We start from the raw sequence: 19,837 nt of genomic DNA on the forward strand, positions 1-19,837 counted from the left end.
ACCAGCCCCTCCACCGGCCGCAGCGGGCCAGCCGTGCCGAAGCGCCGGCCCACCCCTCGCCTAACGGCGGGTACCGGCTCAAGGGCCCCGGCACAGGGCAGCAAGGCCGGGCCCGGCCTGAGCTGCGCTGGGCGCACACGGTGCCAGCCAGCCGCTGAGCCAGCCGGGCGAGGACAGCGGGCTCCCCGGGCAGCCGGGGAAGCCGTGGCCGGTCGGACCCGCAGCCAGAAGGGACCGCCCAGGGCCGCCACCCGCACCCAGCGCCACGGCTGTGCTAAGCAGCGGCCCCCGCCTGCAGGTTAGCAGAGCCCCGGTGAGCGGCTCAGCAGGGGCCGCCGCACCGCCATTACGGGACCGCCTGGAGGCGAGACGGAGGAAGGCGCAGCCGCGGCCCGGCGGCGCGGGCGCAGTGCGCGTGTGCAGGCGTGACGGGCGGCGAAGGGAGGGCGCCGTGCGCTGGCGGCGGTAGCGGTGAGATGTCGCTGCGCGTCGTGAAGGGGCTGGTGCTGCTGGAGGCGGCGGGTCTGCTCGGCGCCGTCCTGCTCTACCGCGCCATGGACCGCAGCCGAGGTGCGGCGGGGGCGGTCAGCCAGCCGGGGTAGGGAGGGGCGGCGGCGGCGGCTGCCGGTGCCGCCGGGGCGGGGGTAGCGCCTCCGCGCCGGGCCCGCGGCCGTGGGCGGGTTTTTTAACGAAACGCGGCGCGTCGGGGTCGGTAGTTTGGGTTGTACCAGTGGTCGGTCACTTGTCAGCAGGGCCAGCTGCCTGCTTGGTTTCAGAAAACCCAGTTCGCAGGGAAGCTTCAGAGAGGCAGCAGGTGAGCACCAGGAACGAAGCTGAACCTTGTGCAAGTCAATGGCATCGGATCAAACAGGGACTTGAAAAGGAGAGGCTGCCTGCAAATGAGGCAGGAATGGATCGATCCTGTTTCAGGCACCTGCTGCTCACCCCTTGAAGCCATCCCCTGGCTCCTGTCTAGGTCTCGCTGGCTCTGCGATACATTTCCCAGTATGCAACAGACCTGGCTGGCACGAGGCAGTCCGTATCGATCTTCCAGGGGACTTAGCTTCTGCCCCTCAACCCTCTCAGGCTTGTGACTCAGTGCCCAGGTAACACAAAAATAAGCCAAGCACCAACTTAGTTACTGCAAGATTTGCTCTACCCAGCAGCAGCCTTTTTTGCATTCGGGGCTCTGCAGGGTGCAGCGCTGGTTTGGCAGACTTGCACCCCTGCAGGAAAAGGCAGCCAGGCCCACTGTCCACAGGGTTGGCGAGAGCCTAAAGGCAGCTCCCATGGTGGCTGGGAGGGCGTGAGCCCACCCCTCACAGCAGTAGTGTGGTCTTACAAGACACTACATCAGTTTGCATTTCACAGAATCACAGAATGGCAGGGGTTGGACGGGACCTCTGGAGATCATCTGTCCAACCCCCTGCTTGAGCAGGGACACCCAGAGCAGGGGGCACAGGAACACATCCAGGTGGGTTTTGAATGTCTCCAGGGAAGGGACTCCACAGCCTCCCTGGGCAGCCTGTGCCCCTGCTCTGGCACCCGCACAGGAAAGAAGTTTTTCCTCATATTCAGGTAGAACTTCCTGTGTTCTAACTTGTGCCCATTGTCCTGTCATTGGGTACCAAACCCAAAAATAAGCATTTTTTATCCCAGATTCAGGCAGGCTGTTACACTTAAGCTATCTTTCTTGGCATTCTTATTAAAAAATATGTATGAAAATGTGGAGGATAGTGAGATAGATAGTTACCTATCTTGGTAGCTTGGTGCTGAGCATTCATGGTTTCTCACTTCTCCCCCCAGTTCAGTTCCTAGTTGTTATATTCCTTTGCAGATTTTCTTAAGCTGTGGTTCTATAAGGTGCAGCGAGCTCATCTAACAGCTCAGTGCACTTAGAATGAGCCTTTCACTTCTTGCTTTGTGCTAGTTCTAGCATTGATAAGATCTATGAGTTGCTGTAAATCATTAAAATAGCATAAAGCTATCATTACATGATTTTCTGCTGGGTTGCCAGAGCAGCCCACAGAAGGATTCAGTGAACACCTCAAGCTGTGCAAGGAAATAAAGTAGTTTTCCCAGCCTTCACTGCATGTCAGTCTATGGGAGTCATTCAGCTTCCTGGGGATCTGTAGCTTGTATGTGGTTATCACAACTGTGAGGAAGCTCAGAAAACCCTGTGATGATAGGGCTGCACAGATGAGTAACCTGAATATAGTCTGTGATCCCATTTAAGAAAAAAAAAAAGTAAATTCAGATTTTGTAATGGTGGCTGTAACCAAGGAGCTCAGACAAATTTACGAAAAACTAATCTAATTAGAAAAACAGTGCATTTAATATTTGTCTTAAAATATGTTGGGTAAAGTAACTGATTTGTCTTCCTTGTCAGATTTCAGGTATACAATGCAGAAGAGGTTTCCATCAATCCTGGAAGGTAGGTTTGTAGTTGTTGGCTTCTAAAGGACGGCTGAAGTTTCTGCTGCAGCTTATGTATAAAACTAATTTTATTATTGCTTAAAACTTTACCCCAGGAGATACTGCAGAAGTGTTTATTGTTATGTGCATGTGCGGCTGGAGTGTCAGACTGTGGGATAGAGCCCTCAGAACTGGAGGGCTACATGTCCAACAAAGCTAGCCACAGAGTGGCTCACCTTCGACATGCCTAACTTAGAGCTGACACGGATTTTCCTGTTTTCCAGTGTATTACAAATCCAATGAGTGGTCTGGAATTCACGGTATAAGGGAGAATGACCAAATGGCATGGTTAAGCAGCAAGAACTGAAGTAAGAAAGATGTGTGGTTAATTAAAACATTATTTTAGAATAATTATTTTTAAAATGTCCACATTAAAATGTCCGGTTCATCTTTTTGATTTCTTGCCTCTGTACTTGTTTCTCAGCCCTCTGTGCCTGAACTGTTTCTTCTTTTTGATAATGCTTTTCACATCCCTATTGTGAAGCCACTTGTCACGCTCTATTTCCCACTGGATCTGTTTGACATCTGTAAGAGGAAAGGTGAGAGATAAGGAGCCGATGGACACCTCTGACCATGATGTGGAATGCAGATGAATCATGTAAAAGCTAAAGCTTGGCCACTGTGTTTATTAACGTTAATAAAATGCAAGCTGCCAATTTATATTTTATTTTACACCAGAGAAAGTTTTGGTTTTTTGCTTTCACAAAACATACCCTGCTGCCTCAGAATCTCAGCATAAGACTGCTCTTGCCAGTGCTTTGTATTTTACTGATGCTAGACATGCTTGTGTTAGGAGTACACAGTGTTTGAGTGCTGCTGCTGTTAACATTTTTCAGGTGACACCAGCAAGACTTGTAAAAGCTCTACAAGGGACTGATCATTCAATCAATATAGACACATTTAAATCATTAAAATTGTTTCTGGGAAACTACTACTGCTTCACTGATACTGCAAGGAAGTACTCCAGTAAAGACAGCCGTGCCTTATGCCTTCCTTTCACAAGAATCCAGGACACTCGTTATCAGAGTAAAATTCACAGAACACTTGACAAACAGCATGGTGCCCATCCTTATTCACAGTGTGGAGGGGCCACATGACAGCCTTATCCTCTTTTCTGAAACCTTATTTGCTCCAGTAGTCACAGTTAGTATTAGCACTGGGCATCTCTCATAACTGAAGAAAACTAAGTCATGTCATCCTGACATTCAGCTACAGTCCCTACTGTGTGATTTTTGACCATGTGCGTATTTCAGTTAAAGAAGGTACATCTTTTTAAGTACAGAATCTGAAGAAAAGGAGGTAAAACAGCATCACAACTATCCAGTATTTGTAGCGGGTACTTACTTGCATTATCTCTGTTGGCCATGGCATTTGTTCCGATATTGTCAAACTTAGACCCAGCATTTTCATCCAGCAGATAGCCAAACTTTAAAGAGAGAAATTTTAGTGTGTTGTTACAAAGAAACAGGTAAAACGCTTGATCACTCTTTGCTAAGCGCTGATCAAACTCACCTCTTCTGCAGATGCCAGTATACTGGCATCTTTGAGTTTTCTCTTCTTTCCTCGGCTGGATCCTTCAAACAAAAAGTATTATTCATATCAGACAGAATTTCAGGTTCACAAAGACACTAAAACAAAGTTACCATGTTTTTTAATTTTTTAAAATTTATTTCATAAAACTGTCTAATAGCTGTGTTAGAAACCTTTATTCTCCACCTACCCTAAGAAAAGCTCCCAGCCAAGAACTAACTAGCACAAATCTGTGTATCAGGTGTTAGTAACAGATGCACCAACCACCAGTACAACTCCATCCTTCCTTCAAAAGTTCCTCCTTCAATTCCCAGTCCTTCAACAGCAGACTGTCCCTCTGAGTTAGGCCACCCACCTTTTCATTTATGGTTCGTTCAAATCTGAACCCAGATCCAAAAGTGTAGATACTTTACTGTACTACAGCCCTCTGATTCCGAAGCTTTCCAGACTCTGTGTTTGTATTAAGCCTTCTCAAATGGAAATCATGGCAGTATTTCCTTACCTTCAAGTGATCCCACAAAATTCATATCTTTCTTTCTATTGCCCTTTTTATTGACAGACTTTGGTTGCTTGTCATTGTTCAGGTCTTAAAGAAAAAAAAAAAAGATACATCAATCCCTCATTCTCACACCATGTACATTTATTCAAAGCACAGCAGAGACTAAGATTTCTTTTTAGGCATATTTGTCATAATGGCCAAATCTTTACTTTAAAAAAAGTTTAAAACACAGCACACACAACCAAATCTGGGATTTCTTCATCCCAGACAATTAAAAATTGGTCAGTGGTGTGTGCCATTTTTTATGCTTTTTTTTTTTTCCACAGCACACAATATGAAACACAATACTAAGATACATAAAATACGAAGGCTAAAAGGAGGTGTTATGTGAAACTTGAATGTGTGCTTGGTGAGTTTGGCGAAACAATCATCTCGCAGAACATTAATGTGTTAACAGCTGTATGAATAGTTTACCTCTCCTACCCTCAATCATCTTCCTGTGACCTCAAGTTATTAGTTGAAATACTCCACTAATCTGCGCTTCTCCAGCCACATAAAGTGTATACTGTGTAAACTGTGCCTTTCAGTTGAAAAGACACTAAAACCACAGAGGTACAATGATCAGTTATTATCACAGTTGTAATAAAAATTTGGGCCCATAGCGGTATTAGAAGAGGAAGCTGTTACTTATGAGGCAGCAATTTAAATGAAAGTTACCTCATCAACAACAACAACAAAAAAATCAACATTAACTGGGTCTAAAGAAATAAAAAAATTTACCATGTATAAGATTTGTTTTTCTCTTAGAGATCTTTTAATATTTCTGCCTACTGTAGCCCATTATTTGTGTACAGTTAAGTTACTTTTGTGACTGCCAAGGTTTTTGGAATGAAAGAATTGTCTTGTTTGCAAGTTTTTATAGCCAGATGACTAATTCCCACTCTCACCTAGGAGACTGTGCCAGGAAATGTTTCTTTTAAGACTTCACCGTCCAGAGAAGGACTTGTTGTCACTCCTTTACTTAAAAGCCAAACCTCCCACCTAGGTAACTAAATCCTGAATTTATATATAAAATTACTTATTAGATAACCTATTTTTAGAGCTTTTTCTTCTTGGTTTTTTTTTTTGATGATAAATGGTACTTTACCTAGGCTGTTATCATCCTCAGACACATCCATAAATACACCTCCCTCTTCATCCATATCCTCTCCAAAGTCTTCCTCCATACTTCCTAAGGAGACTTCCTCATCATCCAGATCACTGAATTCATCATCAGAATCCTCCCAGTCAGCACCAGATTCCTCGCTTCTTTGGCCTTTCTTACTGCCTTTGGTTTTCTTTTTTATATTGCTAAAAAAAAAAAAGTAACATGCTTAGCACTTCATCTGGCAAAATACCATTTGCATCCAGATAACGTCTATCTACCAGCAAACACTCTCTTAGAAAAGTTCAAATCATTGCAAGCTACTGTAAATGTAGGCTGAGACCTCAGAAACATGTATTGTGCACTCGGGTATGTCTGCAACATCAGCATATAGAATGGTATCATAAAAGTCCACCATTTTAAGAAGGTCTGGAGAGAATACTATTCTGAAATTAACAGAAATGTCAGCTTCAGTATTTTGTATTTTATCTCCCATGTACCCCTTGCTCCTTTTCAGAAAGTCTTTTCTGTAAGACACACAAATTACTGGTGTCCCTGGCAACTCTACGAAATTAAGAAATAAGACTTTTTTTTTCCTCTTAAGAAAGGAAACATGGTTCTTCATGAACTAAATGGTTATTTGGTTTTTATCTCCTCTTTGCTCATTTTTACTCATACGAGTCTGGATCACAACAACGTTCAGTTTTCACTAGAAGTTTAAGCTTCAATTCTCCTTTTCACCTCAAGAAAAAAAGTTCCTGTGCCGATTTGAAAGCTGTATTATAGATACTTTAAGTAAAAAAAAGAGGCTACTTAATCACTCGCAATGATCTTAAAGGTCTTTTCCAGCCTAAATGATTTTTATGATTAATGAAACAGTTGACTGCCTGAGAATTGAGCTCTGTGATTCTGGATTCCACAAAGTTTATTCACTTGTTAGGTCCAGTTTCAACCAGTCCTTACAGCAGCGGTACCATTATGCCTCATTCTACTTACTTTTGTACTTGGTAATTCTCAAACAGAAACCTGAGACAATGAAAAACGAAGGTAAGATTGTACCTTGTTTACTGGGTCACTGCATTGTATAAATAAAATACGACAGGTCTCACATGTCAAGCCGGCAGACTAAGCACCACAGGATCATGATGCTCCATGTGGGACACGCAGAAAAGCAGTATTACCCAGCGTTCAGCTGCTATTGCCTTTTTTGCAAGGTGATATTCTGAGTCGTTTTGAAAAAGGTCTATCCAATTTTGCAGAGTAAAACGCTATATAGGTATTAAAACAAGAGACAAAAGAACCTATTTAAAGCCTTACCCAGCAAAATCAAGGTCATCCTGGCCAACATCAATGGCATTATCAGCAGCTTCAAATGTATCTAGGGGGAAAAATTGTTTGTTACTACAAAACAAAGTCAAAGAAAATATGAAGTCATTGCAAAACATATTATTTTCAGGTATCATTTTCCTGAACAGTTTATATGATCTGCATCAATTACAAAGGGTCCTGGTACCAAAGGGCTTGTACTCCTATAGAAAAATACTCCAGAAAACATTTACCTAAAGCCTACTGGACTTTTTCTGAAAAAAATATTTTTCTCTGAAAAATAATGAAAGTTTCCTTTTATCCAGTATGTAATTTCTGGCCAGAACTAGATGATGTGGGAAACAGACAGACACAAATAGACACACTATTGCCCAGTGATTCAGACTTAGTTAGCAGGTGGGATATCACAAGTTTCAGACACTTGCTCCAAGTCAGGTGGAACGAAGACTCAATTAAGATACCCCAAGCAAGTGTCCTGCCAGCTAATCTGTATGTTAGTTTTCAGATTAGAAGTATTCACTATAATTGTTGACAAAAAAGAAGACTAGAGGATGAAAGCTCCTATCATCGGATTCACTTAGAAACAAATCGCTATGTAAAATAGCAAGTAAAAACAAAATCCGAAAAATTACAACTGTTCTGTTTCAAAGAGTAAACACTAACATTAGGGGGTCCTTAATTGAAGCTTTTGAATTTATCAAGACAGTCAACTTATTAGAGATACAATAAAAGGACAAACACAATTAGTAATGGATTCTTGTCATAATTAAGACCATACTAATTGTGTCACTAAGTAAGAATCCTGCTATGGGAGTTCAGATTCTCTAAAAATATTGTACAAAACAGTTACAGAGAGCTAACGGGATTTTTTTTCCCAAATATATATATTACTGTATAAGTAAAATATGAAATCATAAAATAGTGGACATTTTATGGCACTCTAACAAATTCAGATTCTGGAACAAATCATACACTAATTGCAAAGCAAACAAAGTGCATGGTACAGGGAGAGCTAAGACTACTGCAGAAGTTTGCCACGGACCTAACTGAACATGAAACCTCATGAAAGATGTTAGGAACAATAAGAGAAACTCTAAGGAAGATTGAAAAAGGCCAAGCAGTAAAGAAATAGAAGCCAATGTTACCTGCTGATAGAAAAAGTTATTTAACTCTCAGACTACATTAGGAAAAGAACAGAAAGCCATGAACTGCCACTCTCAAGCTGATGTTCAAAATCAGACACTTTCCAACCATTCAAACAAGCTGAACACTACTGGAGTAGTGAGAGCAAGACCTCTTTTACAAGATGGCCACCCAGCTGGATTGTGTGATAGCATGAACTGATGGCTGTAGTAGCACAGAACAGGAATTGGAAAGCCAGTTTTCTTCCACTTCCATATTCCTGTATCTGGCTCTTTTGTACAATGTAAACTATAAAAAGGATAAATTAATAATTTGCAAAAGCAGGAAATATTGGGATAGTTACTGCAAGGAAAACACAACCTTACCCAATGCTCTTTCAAATTCATCATCATCTACATCTTCCACGCTTTCTTCATCATCCTGACGCTTTTGTTTCTCTCTCTTCTTATTGAACTTTGAATAAAATCTGAAATAATATATTGCTCTCAGACACAAAATTACAGGTGATGATCTTAATGACAAGTTTTTTTTTAAATAAAACAACCTGCAGATTGCTTCATGTGTATGTTGCCAGTTGAAAATTGTACGTAATGGTTTCAAACACAAATCAGAGATTTTTATTTTCTTTGTTTTTCAAAGAGTAACCCACTACTGTAAGATTTAAAACAAATGTCACAGCCGAAAGTACCAGAAATTATTTTGAACATAGGGATTTTATAAAAGGGCACAAGAAAGATGTGAAAGTCTGCCTTATACTGATAAGGAAGAAAGGATCAAGTTCAACTTGAATCTAATGGGGGAAACAAAAATATATACAAGAGATTCATCCATTACGTTCTGTTAGATTTTCCCCCGTAGCCCCATTCTTTTGTGTGTTTAGTTTTACGTTCTGTCATCCATTTTAAACCACTTTCTCTCCTTCATTTCATATTAACCACCAAACACAGAAGGCAATTCAGATCATATACAGGAGCAAAAGAGTACAGCACTTCGTACAGAAGACTTCAAATGTGTAGTCTCAGTTTCAGTCATCTTCAATGTAACAATACTGTTAACTTTTCAGACAGGGACATATTTTTAGCTGCTCTTCTTTAATCTCAGAATGAATACCACTAGTTATTAATAATATGTTCCTCAAAATTGTAATATCAATTAATTAAAATTAGGAAGTTCCATTAACCTGATACTTCAAAAATGTATAAAAGCCCCTAAAGCAATGAATATGTTAAACAACAACAACAAAAAATGAAGTTAATTCAAACACTAATTTTCTAAGGAAACACAGGTCACCAGTATTTTGACCTAATAAGAACCACTCTTTGCCAAATGCATCTCTCTTCAATATTAGTTTTACAGCTGCATTTTTATATCATAATCTGAAAGGAAAGCCAACTAAACAGAAAGAACTATGAATAACAAAAAAAATAAATACACAGTAAACTAGCTCCTCTGACTTTTTTGCATTGTTCCATTCTAATAAACTTTGATGGTAATAAGATAAACAAGGTGTATTCCAGGTTTTTTGAAATACAGTTCTAATGCAACCTACTTTTACGAATTATAACCCACAAGATATTCACCATTACCCATTGCTTAAGGCTTCTTTGTTACAATGTCAGCTTACTTAATTGTAGACTACAAGCACTGATTGCCTTTGTTCATAAGTAATATTCTTTCCTACGCACTTTTGTCAGATGTTAAAATTACATTCTAAGGAAAGTACTATCATCACAAGTCACTCAAATTAATCAAATTTTGCAAACACTTGGAATACCAGAGAATACTTATGAAATGTAATGGGGTTTAATGGCATTGCACTGAAAAGCAACATATAAAATTAATGTTCGCAAGTAGTTTATTACCTGTGAAAAAACACTTCATCTACTGGGATTTTGCTTTCATCTTTGGCACAGAATTCCTTACTGTTGACTGCAAAAATGAAAAAAGAACTGATTTTACCTCAGGTTGAAATGATTGTTATTCTTTTAAATGTTGAACAGCATGCACAGTGCTCCAGTGTGGCCCGTTAAATAAAGCAGAGCTCATCTCAAAACCTCTGAGAACTGTTAGTTTGAAGTGTATCTATTGATAATTAGATGTGAGCAGACCCTATGGAAAAACTTAAAAGGCATAGCCCTAACCGGGTTCTAATTTATATATCAGGAAGGGAGGTTTTGCAACACCTACAGTAGAAGTGCATTAAAAAAAAAACAACAAAAAAACCCAAACAACATAGGAAATAAGATAAACTAGCTGTCATGCACTGAAACACTGGAATTGCTTCTGCCCAGCACTCCTGGCAGTAGAAATGCTCATCAGGAGCTACAAGGCAGGGCCATACACCAGCTGAGCATGTTGAAGAAGGGATCAAGCCTCACCCCGGCTCCATCTCTGAGGGACTGAGGCAAAATATGACACCACAACAGTGGACTGACTAGGGTATAGATCAGGTTCCCTGTGAAGAAGCTTTTTACCCTCATACATTCCCCTTCCCTTCTCCACCTCAGAAGTAAATCAAAGGAGAAAGACCTACTGATTATCTCAGTGGGCACAGATTATACTTTCTAAGTGACAAGGGTCCAAGTTTCTGAAACCAGATCCTCATACTCACAGAAGACTCTTCAAATTAGTAGTAGAAAATACCAGAGGATTTGCAATCAGTTCTCTAAGTCCCAGCAGAGACCAGCTACATGCAACAAGTGCGTATTTTTGTAGCCATATTAATATATCCATATTTTCTATCAGATATTTCACTTGTAGAACACCTAAATTCCTCAAATCCAGTCCTAAATGCTCAGTCTGCTCCTTCAACTCAGAATAAACTAAAGAATGTGCTAAACAAACTGTACCTTCAAACATATTATAGGTAAAAATTCCTACTTTAAGCTTTAATGGCTGTAAAAACATGCCATAAAGGTACATCAGCTAATCTGTAGAACTAATACCTCTGTGCAACACAACAGACCCAAAGTTACAGGGAAGCACATCACTGGCAATGTTACAGAGATTCCATCACAGGAGATGGTAACTCTTCTGCCCTCAAGCGGCATGTTTGACTGATGGTCTACCCTGTTTTAACTGCTGGTTCTTACCAACAAATCCTGCCCTTAATTGTTGGAAACAGTGGGACTAGACAAAAGGCAACCTATTTCTGGAGGCAGGAAGACTTTTAGCAAAATAACAGTGCCAAAGATACCTTACACTAATCCTAACAATAACTGCAGCTGTGGCATTGTATAGAGCAATACATACCATTTAATGAAAGAGCCTAATGTGATTTAAATCATTACATAAATCCATTTTCTGATATTTTAAGTCATTTTTCAATCATAATAAGCAGAATAAAAGTGGTTATATGATAACTTGGAAACAAATAAAAACATCAATTACACAACAATACCATATTAAAGACTGCTAGATCAGCATACTTTTTAAAGTTTTTAATATAATTTTAGATATTTTAAAGAACTTAAACATTCATAAAAATAGGATGTCGGACATAAGAATGGCAATTTAGTTAGTATTTTATAAGTTCATGTCCCTCTGAGGTTAGCAGCCTAACGGATTGCTCTTCTAACTAGAAATATCATTAGCTAGAATAAATTCTAAGGGTTATTTTGCCTTTTTTCCCCCTAAGGGGTCACATTGCCAGCTACAACCAAATTTATAACAATGTTCTAAACTTTTTACATAAGACTGCAAAACTACTCTTTAGCCAGGGGGTGTATTTCCTCTTAGGGGGATGTAGGAAAAAGATAACTTAGCATAAAAGAAGGTATAGGAAGCATATGCAGGTCATAGCAAAATTAGCACAGAAAACAAGGCATGCAGTTTTCAGTAGCTCTGTCCTTTGCTGTTACACATTTCCTAATACGGTGGCTAAACAGAAGGTATGATCTTCATCATGCATTGCCTAAGAAAAAGGAATTACTACAACAGAAAGTAACTGACAATAAGGGGTGAAAAACAGAGAGAAAAGAAAGGTCTTTAAAGTATGTGGTGTGTAGCCAAGTGCTGCAGTAGAAGACAAGGTGTTTTCCTACTCAAGAGGCTAACGGTTGAGATAACTGACTTTATGTCTTTTGTTCTTAAAATTATACAGTGGATCCAAAGTTTCAGCTGTGGAGATTCCATGCACCCTTGCAAGATGATTAGACCTGATCCTGAATGTCAGGCACCACCACTGCACTCCTGATGGACTTTCTTTTAGTGCTGACAGAAATAGCATAGACAGTGCAGATGACACATCTACAACAACCAGCCAAGAATTTTTTAGCCATCATAATTTTAACTGAAGAGGGGCTGGCTTACCTGCAAGATTCTGCATATCTTTCATAAACTGCTTCTTCTTCGGCTGCATTACCACACTGCTGGTGTTTTCTGTAGCAGAACATAAATCAGAAGCAAATTACTTTATTACTATTGGTACAAAACTGTAAAGAGTAGCGGATACACCAGAGTGGTTTGCTGCCATCCGAAAGGACCTTGAGAGGCTGGAGAAATGGGCTGACAGGAACCTCAAGCAGTTCAGCAAGGGGAAATGCAAAGTCCTGCACCTGGGGAGGAACAACCCCTTGCACCAGTACAGGCTGGGGGCTGCTGAGCTGGAAAGCAGCTTGGCAGAAAAGACCCTGAGCATCCTGGTGGACACCAAATTGACTGTGAGCCAGCAATGTGCCCTTGTGACAAGGTCAGCTGACTGTATTCTGGGCTGCATTAGGGGGACTGTTGCCAGCAGGTGGAGGGAGGTGGTCCCTCCCCTCTAACCAGCACTGGTGAGGCCACACCTGGAATGCTGTGGCCAGGTCTGGGCTCCCCAGTACAAGGCAGACAGGGGCCTACTGGAGAGTCCAGCAAAGGGCCACTAAGAAGAAGGGACTGGAGCATATCTCCTGTGAGGAAAGGAGAGAGCTGGGACTGTTCAACTTGGAGAAGAGGATCCTCAGGGAGATCTCATCAGTGTATATAAATACCCAAAGGTAGTGGGTAAATAAGAGAGAGCCAGGAACTTTTCAGAGGTGCCCATGATAGGGCAAGAAGTGATGGGCACAAAATGAAACAAAGGAGGCTCCATCTGAACGTCAGGAAACACTTTTTCACTGGGGGCAACTGTGTGATGGCACAAGTTACCCAAAGAGGCAGTGGAGTCTCCATTCTTGGGAGACATTCAAAAGCCATCTGGACACCCTGGGCAGCCTGCTCTAGTGGCCCTGCTTGAGCAGATGACCTCCAGAGACCCCTTCCAACCTCAACCACTCTGTATTCTTTATATTCCCCTATCACTTTGCTTATTCCTGCTAGGTTAGCAATTTCTGCACTGCAGGTGTGAGAGGCAGCACTATGTGATTGTCCACAAGTTCTGAGTTGCAGACATCTCTCTTGCAGCCCTGAAGACTCATCCCACTGCCCTGTTGCACCACATGCACCCCAAATACTTGACAAGCACAAAGGGTTACTCAGCAACATGACAGCAAAAGAGTTTGGTCACCATCAATAATCAGGATCATATGCTAATATGTACAGAGAAGTTTGTACCTTTGCCTTTATGGAGTTTGGGATTTCTATACACAAAGCGATCCAAGAATCTCATTAATGTGAAATCCTGCAAAGGGTCACCGGAGTACTGAATGTGATTTCCCTGAAAGAAGAAAAACGCCAAAAATCATTACGGACTTCATTCTAGAAAGACAGCAACTAAACACAGAGGACTCAAACAGTCCAAAAGCAACATTAAATCACTTTGAAAAGCCAAAGACTTGGCGATACTTCATCACATTAGCCTGACCAGTTAATATACTCATGTACAGGTTCTTATTTTTGGAATTCCATATTTTCTTAAATAAAAAACACCTCCTTCACTTTGTTTCAGTGATGAACTGCCTTGGCAAGTACTGTGCTAACAGCAGTTAATACTTAGCACTATTTGGATACTATATATTCAAATGAAAATAAATATTTTAAGCATATGTTTCATTAGGTTTTAGTATTTTTGGCATGATACTACAACAGACCCAAAAAATAATTTGTTCCAACAGCAGCATTGCCCACATCAAAACCCACGTTAAATGAAGATAAACCAAAACTCTAGAAAAGCTTTAAGAATCATGTAATACCCACATTTCTACCAAATTAATTACTTCTGTGAACAGTGTCCTTTATATAAAACAGTTTAATTCCATGAAAAGCTTTGCATTTGAGTGTATGTTACAGTGCTGTAGAGCTGCTAGTTATCTGCAGACTGCAAGGAGGCTTTATAATGTAGCTTTTTCAAACTACAAAAGACAGCTGACGTAAAAATCAAACTTCAAAGCTACAGACTAGTAAAAGCACTTACTTCTAGAATTGTTTTTGCGAATAGGGCCACAGATGGATGAAAATGTTCAGAAAGCTGAAAAACACGAATCACTGATTTATTTCTACTTTAAAAATAAATGCAATCATTACTCTTTTTGATGTATCAGACTCCTGACAACACTGCTAGGCCATAAGACCACTCTGTAACTCACCAAATAACACGCAGACACATGTAGTACAAGGCTGATGCGCTCTGTCCTTGAACAACTGAAGAACTTAAAGTTCTCGTCTTTTGTTTGCATTAACTAAATATATTCTAACTTACAATTTTATTTAATTCAACATTAAAAAGCTTCAGTGATACAAAGCTAAGATCCAAAAGTCAAAAAAGATTATTATTGTCCAAATCTCCACTTCAAAATTCCTATTTTCTACTCCGGAATATCAGCATTGTATGTAACATATACAAGCTTAAAGCCAAACAATGTGTCAGCTTTAACCTTTCTGTTATGTTACCCAGGCAGCTACTGCAAGAATAACTACATTAATTTTCTTCTCTCGATACAAGGGCCACACTAAGAGACACATTAATTAGCAACAGAAGAATGCCTTACCTTCTTCAGTTCCCAAAGGCTTGTACTTTCAGCACCACAGTATAAAGGACTTCGGTGCATAGGATCATATGAAGCTCCACTCCTGCCTGAGGGGTGGAGGAGATGCAAACAACTTAAATTTCCGCAGGCAACTTCATGAAAGTATTCCTTTCATTTCACCATGACATAATGCTGCCCATCATTCTTAGCTGGACAGGCCACAGATTCATTCAGTAGCAAGTAAGAGTTGTAATTCAGATGCCCTTTCCCAGTGTGTGATCAGGTGCACAAATGAGTTCCTATATGCTTCCAAGGAAGCTCCTTGAAAACCCCTGATCTGTTCCAAAAGCTCCTCAGGAAAGAGTGAAACTAGAAGCAGGTTTAAAGCTAGATGAGTTGATCTAGCAAGCTTCGCAAGCAAATGAGCAATTACACATCCTAGCCTTGGCTACACTGTTCTGAAAGTGTTTGAATGTGGAAGCAAAAAATCCTGAGCCTGTTTATTGCTTAGGCACAAATGCAATGAACTGCATAAAGTGACATACGCTAGCAGATTCATAGTCTCTTCACCACTGCTGAGCTAACTGATAAAGAGAAATGATTCTGACTTTTTGCTTTGAATCAAACTTCAATTTGAAAAACTACAATAATGTTTCAATCACTTACTTTTACAAGTCTTGATCAATGAGCCACTGTTACAGAATGTTAGAAGTTAAATTAATTATATTTTCTTGCTAATTTACCTCCCATATTCAGATGATGCACCCACGAGGCTGCTGAATTTGAATTGTTTGTTTTAGCAGAATTTTCCGTTGTGCTCCTCTCTTCACCTTCTACTTCTTTGTCTGCATCCACAAATTTTTCCTCATCCCCTTCAGCCTCTTCTTGATCCTTAAAGCACTCTTCATCATCTGACTCCTAAACGACAGAAAATGTTAGTGAACAGCTTTTCGTTTCCACTTTTATTCTGATGTATTAGAAAAAAGCACAAAGAGTTCTTAAGAAGCTATGTACAATAATATAAACAAATGATGGCCAATGTTTAAGCAATAAAGACTTTTGGCCTTGATCCAGGACTTAAAATTGAACTTTACAGCTTACATCACACAAGTGTAATTGTCCCTCCCCACCTGAAGAAAGAAAAAAAAAATCCAGTCCTGCCTAGCTATACTTCAGAGATGGCAGACAAAAGAAACAAACAGGCCATGTCTGGACAAAGCTCTTGGGTGAAGAATGTTCACCTGCTTACTTAAAGAGCACTTAGCAAAATAAGCCTCTCTCCATGAATTAAGTCCATAGGACCCGCTAGAATGCCTAAAACACCTTCCTCTATGCAGATTTTTAATGTAGTTATAATTGTTCAAGTGCTTTCTCCCATAACATAACATATTAGCAAACCCTCAGGTTACTGACAAACAGGTTAGGGAATGGTGCTTATGAAAATAGCTTATTGAAAAAAACAATGAGATAAAGAAATCGTCTTATACCACAGGATCCTGTAACTGGACCCTTAATTCGGGTTTTACTTTCAGAAGCTCAGACAGAAGGTACAGGGTTCCACAAATGAAGGGTGGCATTTGCCCACAAGTGACTTGAAGTAACCTCTTCACAAAGGCCTTCACGCGCCGTAACACTACATCCGCCTTCAGAGATTTATAAACAAGATTAAGAAACATGGATGGCTTCGAGCAGGTTGCTAAAGCAGGATCTAGAAGCTTCCTGTAGAGAACATATGAGAAAATATTGCTGATTGTCATAATGCGCATAGGGGAATAATTGCTACTAGCAACAATCATCTACATTTTCAGAGTGCCAGCTAAAAGACCAGTGACAGCTTGTTCCCCAATATTCAAAACCATTTTGATCAACCCTGAACTGTCAACAGCTGTGTAATATTTCTAGATATATATGAGACACTGAAGACTAAAAACAAAAACTGCATCAGTAAACAAAAAAACCTGTGAGAAAATATAAAGAAACTGGGTTCAGCTGAAAACAGTTTCAAAATTTGAGATATTCAAAGTGAGAAACTAATCTGATTTATTCAGATGTTCAAAAAAACAAAAAGAAAATGGCTAGCCAACAGCATGCTTCACAATCGGACCACACACATGTGCTGGCAAGTTCATTTTCTAATCCACTTTTTTCCCAGGCTACCAGGCAGAGGAAGGCCCCTAAATACATTGCAAGTTCTGGGGGAACATGAGTTCCCTTTTTAAAAAATCAGCAACTTCCCTTTGGTCTACTGAACAGAAGCCTGTAAGGATCCTACAAAGAGTCTAAACAACCATCTGGGACAAAAGAGAGATACTTTTATAATACAAGGCTTTCCAATTACACAAATTAAATCATCTAAAGAATTTATTAACATGACATTCTCTCACACATCCACAAAAAAAGGAAACAAGATTTTAGGCCAAAGCACAGTACCTGTAAAAGTGATCTCAGAAGTAGCAGCTAGCTATTACTTTCAAACAATATCTGGAATTAAAACATGCCACTAGAAAACAGTGCAAAGGATGAGATGCATATGTTGTGTTCTCAGGACCCATCACTACCATTTGTTTTACACCCACAGTAAGTCAAAGAAATGACATGCTGCTTCTTATAGCTCATACAAAACATTAGAAACTTCTAGCCAATGAGACACAAAACTCGCAAGATCTTAAAAGCAAAATAAGCGTCTCTACAACTTTAAATTAATGGTGACTACCTCATAAAATGAAATTTATCTAAAAAATGCAAACCTGTGACTTACTTGTACAGTGCTGCGTAGTACCTATCCGACACAGTCTGCTGAGCGTCCATCACTTGAAACAGTAACATCAGGGCCTGGACACTGGTACCAAAGTTCACAAGATGCAGAACTTTAAACAACGTGTCCATTTGCTCTTTCACTTTCTCATCACCAGTCTCAGCATAAGGGTAAGCTCTGTTTACCCCGCAAAGAAGAGCACTGAGCATTTTGGATTCAACATCTTTTTTCTTAATGCAGTTCCGAAAAAAGCAAAAGTACAAAGTTATCAGTTTGCTAGCCAATGCGCTTTCTTCGTGACTGAGGACTATCTGATTTAGAAAGCAAATGGCGTAATATTGAGTTTTCACATGAATGTTTGACCGGTACAAAAGCCTCTCCACCTCGCTGCACACTACTCCCTTCATATTTGGATGCTTGTGAAGTAACGTCTCTAAAAGATAAGAGGCTTTGGTGGCGATCTTGTTCTGAGGGTCTCCCAGTTTATTTACCAGCTGAACAAGCAGAGCTTTCTCCTGCTCAGGCTTGTTACAGAGAAGCTCGTGGGCAACTGCCAGCGCTCGGGATTTCGTTGCCATCAGGGAATCATGACTCAGTGTTTCTAACGCTTGCACAAACTCTGTCACCTGCAGTTTCAGGTGATGCTCAAAGTACCACAGTATTAACCGTCTGTCTCTTGAATCCCTGTTGCCACTCGACATCTTCTCTATGTTGTTAAACGGTCGCTGCGAGAAAGACCATAATTTTCGATTGTCTGGTAAGAGATCTGAAAGGAGAAGCTCCTTGAACGTATCCAAAGCCATAAGGCTCTGATGCCTGCTGCCCTTTTTCTTTATAAGGTTTACCAAGTGCTCAACAAACTGGAGACTGTGGACGGCACTGTCCTGAATGAGAAGGGTCATCGCTGCCATCCTGTCAGCCAAGGTACCCGACGACACAACAGTTTTCATCCATGCCGAGGAGGCCCCCTTCTGATAATCTGTCTTATTCTTGTACAGATCTGTCTCGTGATGGTACAGCTTTTGAGCCAAGGCCTTATACTGAGACAGAAGCATCTGATTTTGTGGCTCCGACGAGAATTCGTTGGTGTATTCCATATCATACCATTTGCCCCCTGCTTTGACCAGTATCGCTTGCCTAGCATGAAACTCAAAATCTTCTTCCAGCCTATCTTTCTTTCCTGAAAGGTGCTGGCCCTGATCACCACCAGATTGCTTTTTCTTGATGTCTTTCACACCACTGGCCTTTTCCTTGACTTTTTTCTCTTTTTTCCCTTCTAACGAAGGAGGCTTAGTTTCTTTCTCGCTTTTCTCCTTCTTTGGGGGCTTCTCCTTCTCCTCACCACCGCCGTCACCCTCCTCCTCCTCCTCCTCCTCCTCCCCATCCTCCACCACCAGGCAACTTTTGGCGTACTTGCCTAGCCCCAGGGAACTAACGAACGCCTCCAGCTCCCCTTTCTTCAGGTCGTCGATAGCGTCCTTCTTGCCTCCGTCCACCACCTCCTCCGCCTCGTCCACGGCGCACAACATCAGGTAGTCTTGCTGCGGGCGGAAGCGGGCGGCCGTTACCGGCGGGCCCGGCGCCTGGCCGCGCGCCCCCAACGGCTCCCAACGGCTCCCCCCGCGCCCCGCAAGGGCCCGGGGGCCCCGCCACCACGTGCTCCCGCTCCCGCTCCCCCTTACCTTGGTGCCACCGAGGCGCAGCACTTCCTCCAGTGTGAAGCCTTCAGCATCGTCATCTTCTTCTTCTTCTTCATCGTCGTCATCCTCCACGTCCTCACCTCTGTCGCCTCTCGCCTGCTTCGGGTCCCTCACGCCGAAGTCCCACAGCGCCGCCATCGCCGCGCGCCGGAAGCCCCAAGCGCATGCGCGGCGCGTGATTCCGGCCCGGCGGGAGGGCGGGAGCGCAGGTCCTGCAAGGAGGGAGAGCGGGCGGGCAGTGCCGGGCCGGGCCGGCGGCGGGCAGGGCGCGCCTCAGGCAAACCTCCGCTGCCTGTCGACCGCTCGCCCGCCAGCTTTCCCCAGCGGCGCTTTGCCTGCGGCTCGGCCTCGGGCAGGCGGCGGGAGGCAGTGCGGATA

The 19,837-nt window shown here is 41.7% G+C and overlaps 1 protein-coding gene and 1 long non-coding RNA gene across 2 annotated transcripts; one reads left to right on the forward strand and one right to left on the reverse strand.

Moving 5' to 3' along the window:
- The first annotated feature begins 415 nt into the window (after positions 1-415).
- Positions 416-3,147, forward strand: LOC142055397 (uncharacterized). The gene is made up of 4 exons (XR_012659913.1): positions 416-570; positions 2,390-2,434; positions 2,700-2,783; positions 2,900-3,147. It is a non-coding gene; the product is annotated as an uncharacterized LOC142055397 (long non-coding RNA).
- On the reverse strand, positions 2,314-19,631 carry CEBPZ (CCAAT enhancer binding protein zeta). Its single transcript, XM_075089308.1, has 16 exons — positions 19,442-19,631; positions 17,763-19,300; positions 16,492-16,723; positions 15,748-15,922; positions 15,026-15,111; positions 14,452-14,505; positions 13,653-13,755; positions 12,429-12,497; positions 9,980-10,046; positions 8,483-8,583; positions 6,966-7,026; positions 5,652-5,854; positions 4,508-4,591; positions 3,988-4,049; positions 3,820-3,901; positions 2,314-3,000 (listed from the first exon to the last, which is right to left on the reverse strand). The coding sequence occupies exons 1-16, from the start codon at positions 19,595-19,597 to the stop codon at positions 2,861-2,863; spliced, it is 3,213 nt and encodes a 1,070-aa protein (XP_074945409.1). The 5' UTR covers positions 19,598-19,631; the 3' UTR covers positions 2,314-2,860.
- Between the last annotated feature and the right edge of the window lie 206 nt (positions 19,632-19,837).

The sequence above is a fragment of the Phalacrocorax aristotelis genome, chromosome 3 (assembly GCF_949628215.1).
Source record: "Phalacrocorax aristotelis chromosome 3, bGulAri2.1, whole genome shotgun sequence".
Taxonomy (NCBI): domain Eukaryota; kingdom Metazoa; phylum Chordata; class Aves; order Suliformes; family Phalacrocoracidae; genus Phalacrocorax; species Phalacrocorax aristotelis.

Bases quoted from the DNA above. Each gene is read 5' to 3' on its own strand.
- CEBPZ (XM_075089308.1), bottom strand. From the start codon at position 19,597: ATGGCGGCGCTGTGGGACTTCGGCGTGAGGGACCCGAAGCAGGCGAGA. The intron at 4,592-5,651 runs GTAAAGTACCAT...TTTTTCTTTAAG, and splicing joins TGAGGATGATAACAGCCTAG to ACCTGAACAATGACAAGCAA. The intron at 4,050-4,507 runs GTAAGGAAATAC...TTTTGTTTGAAG, and splicing joins TTTTGTGGGATCACTTGAAG to GATCCAGCCGAGGAAAGAAG.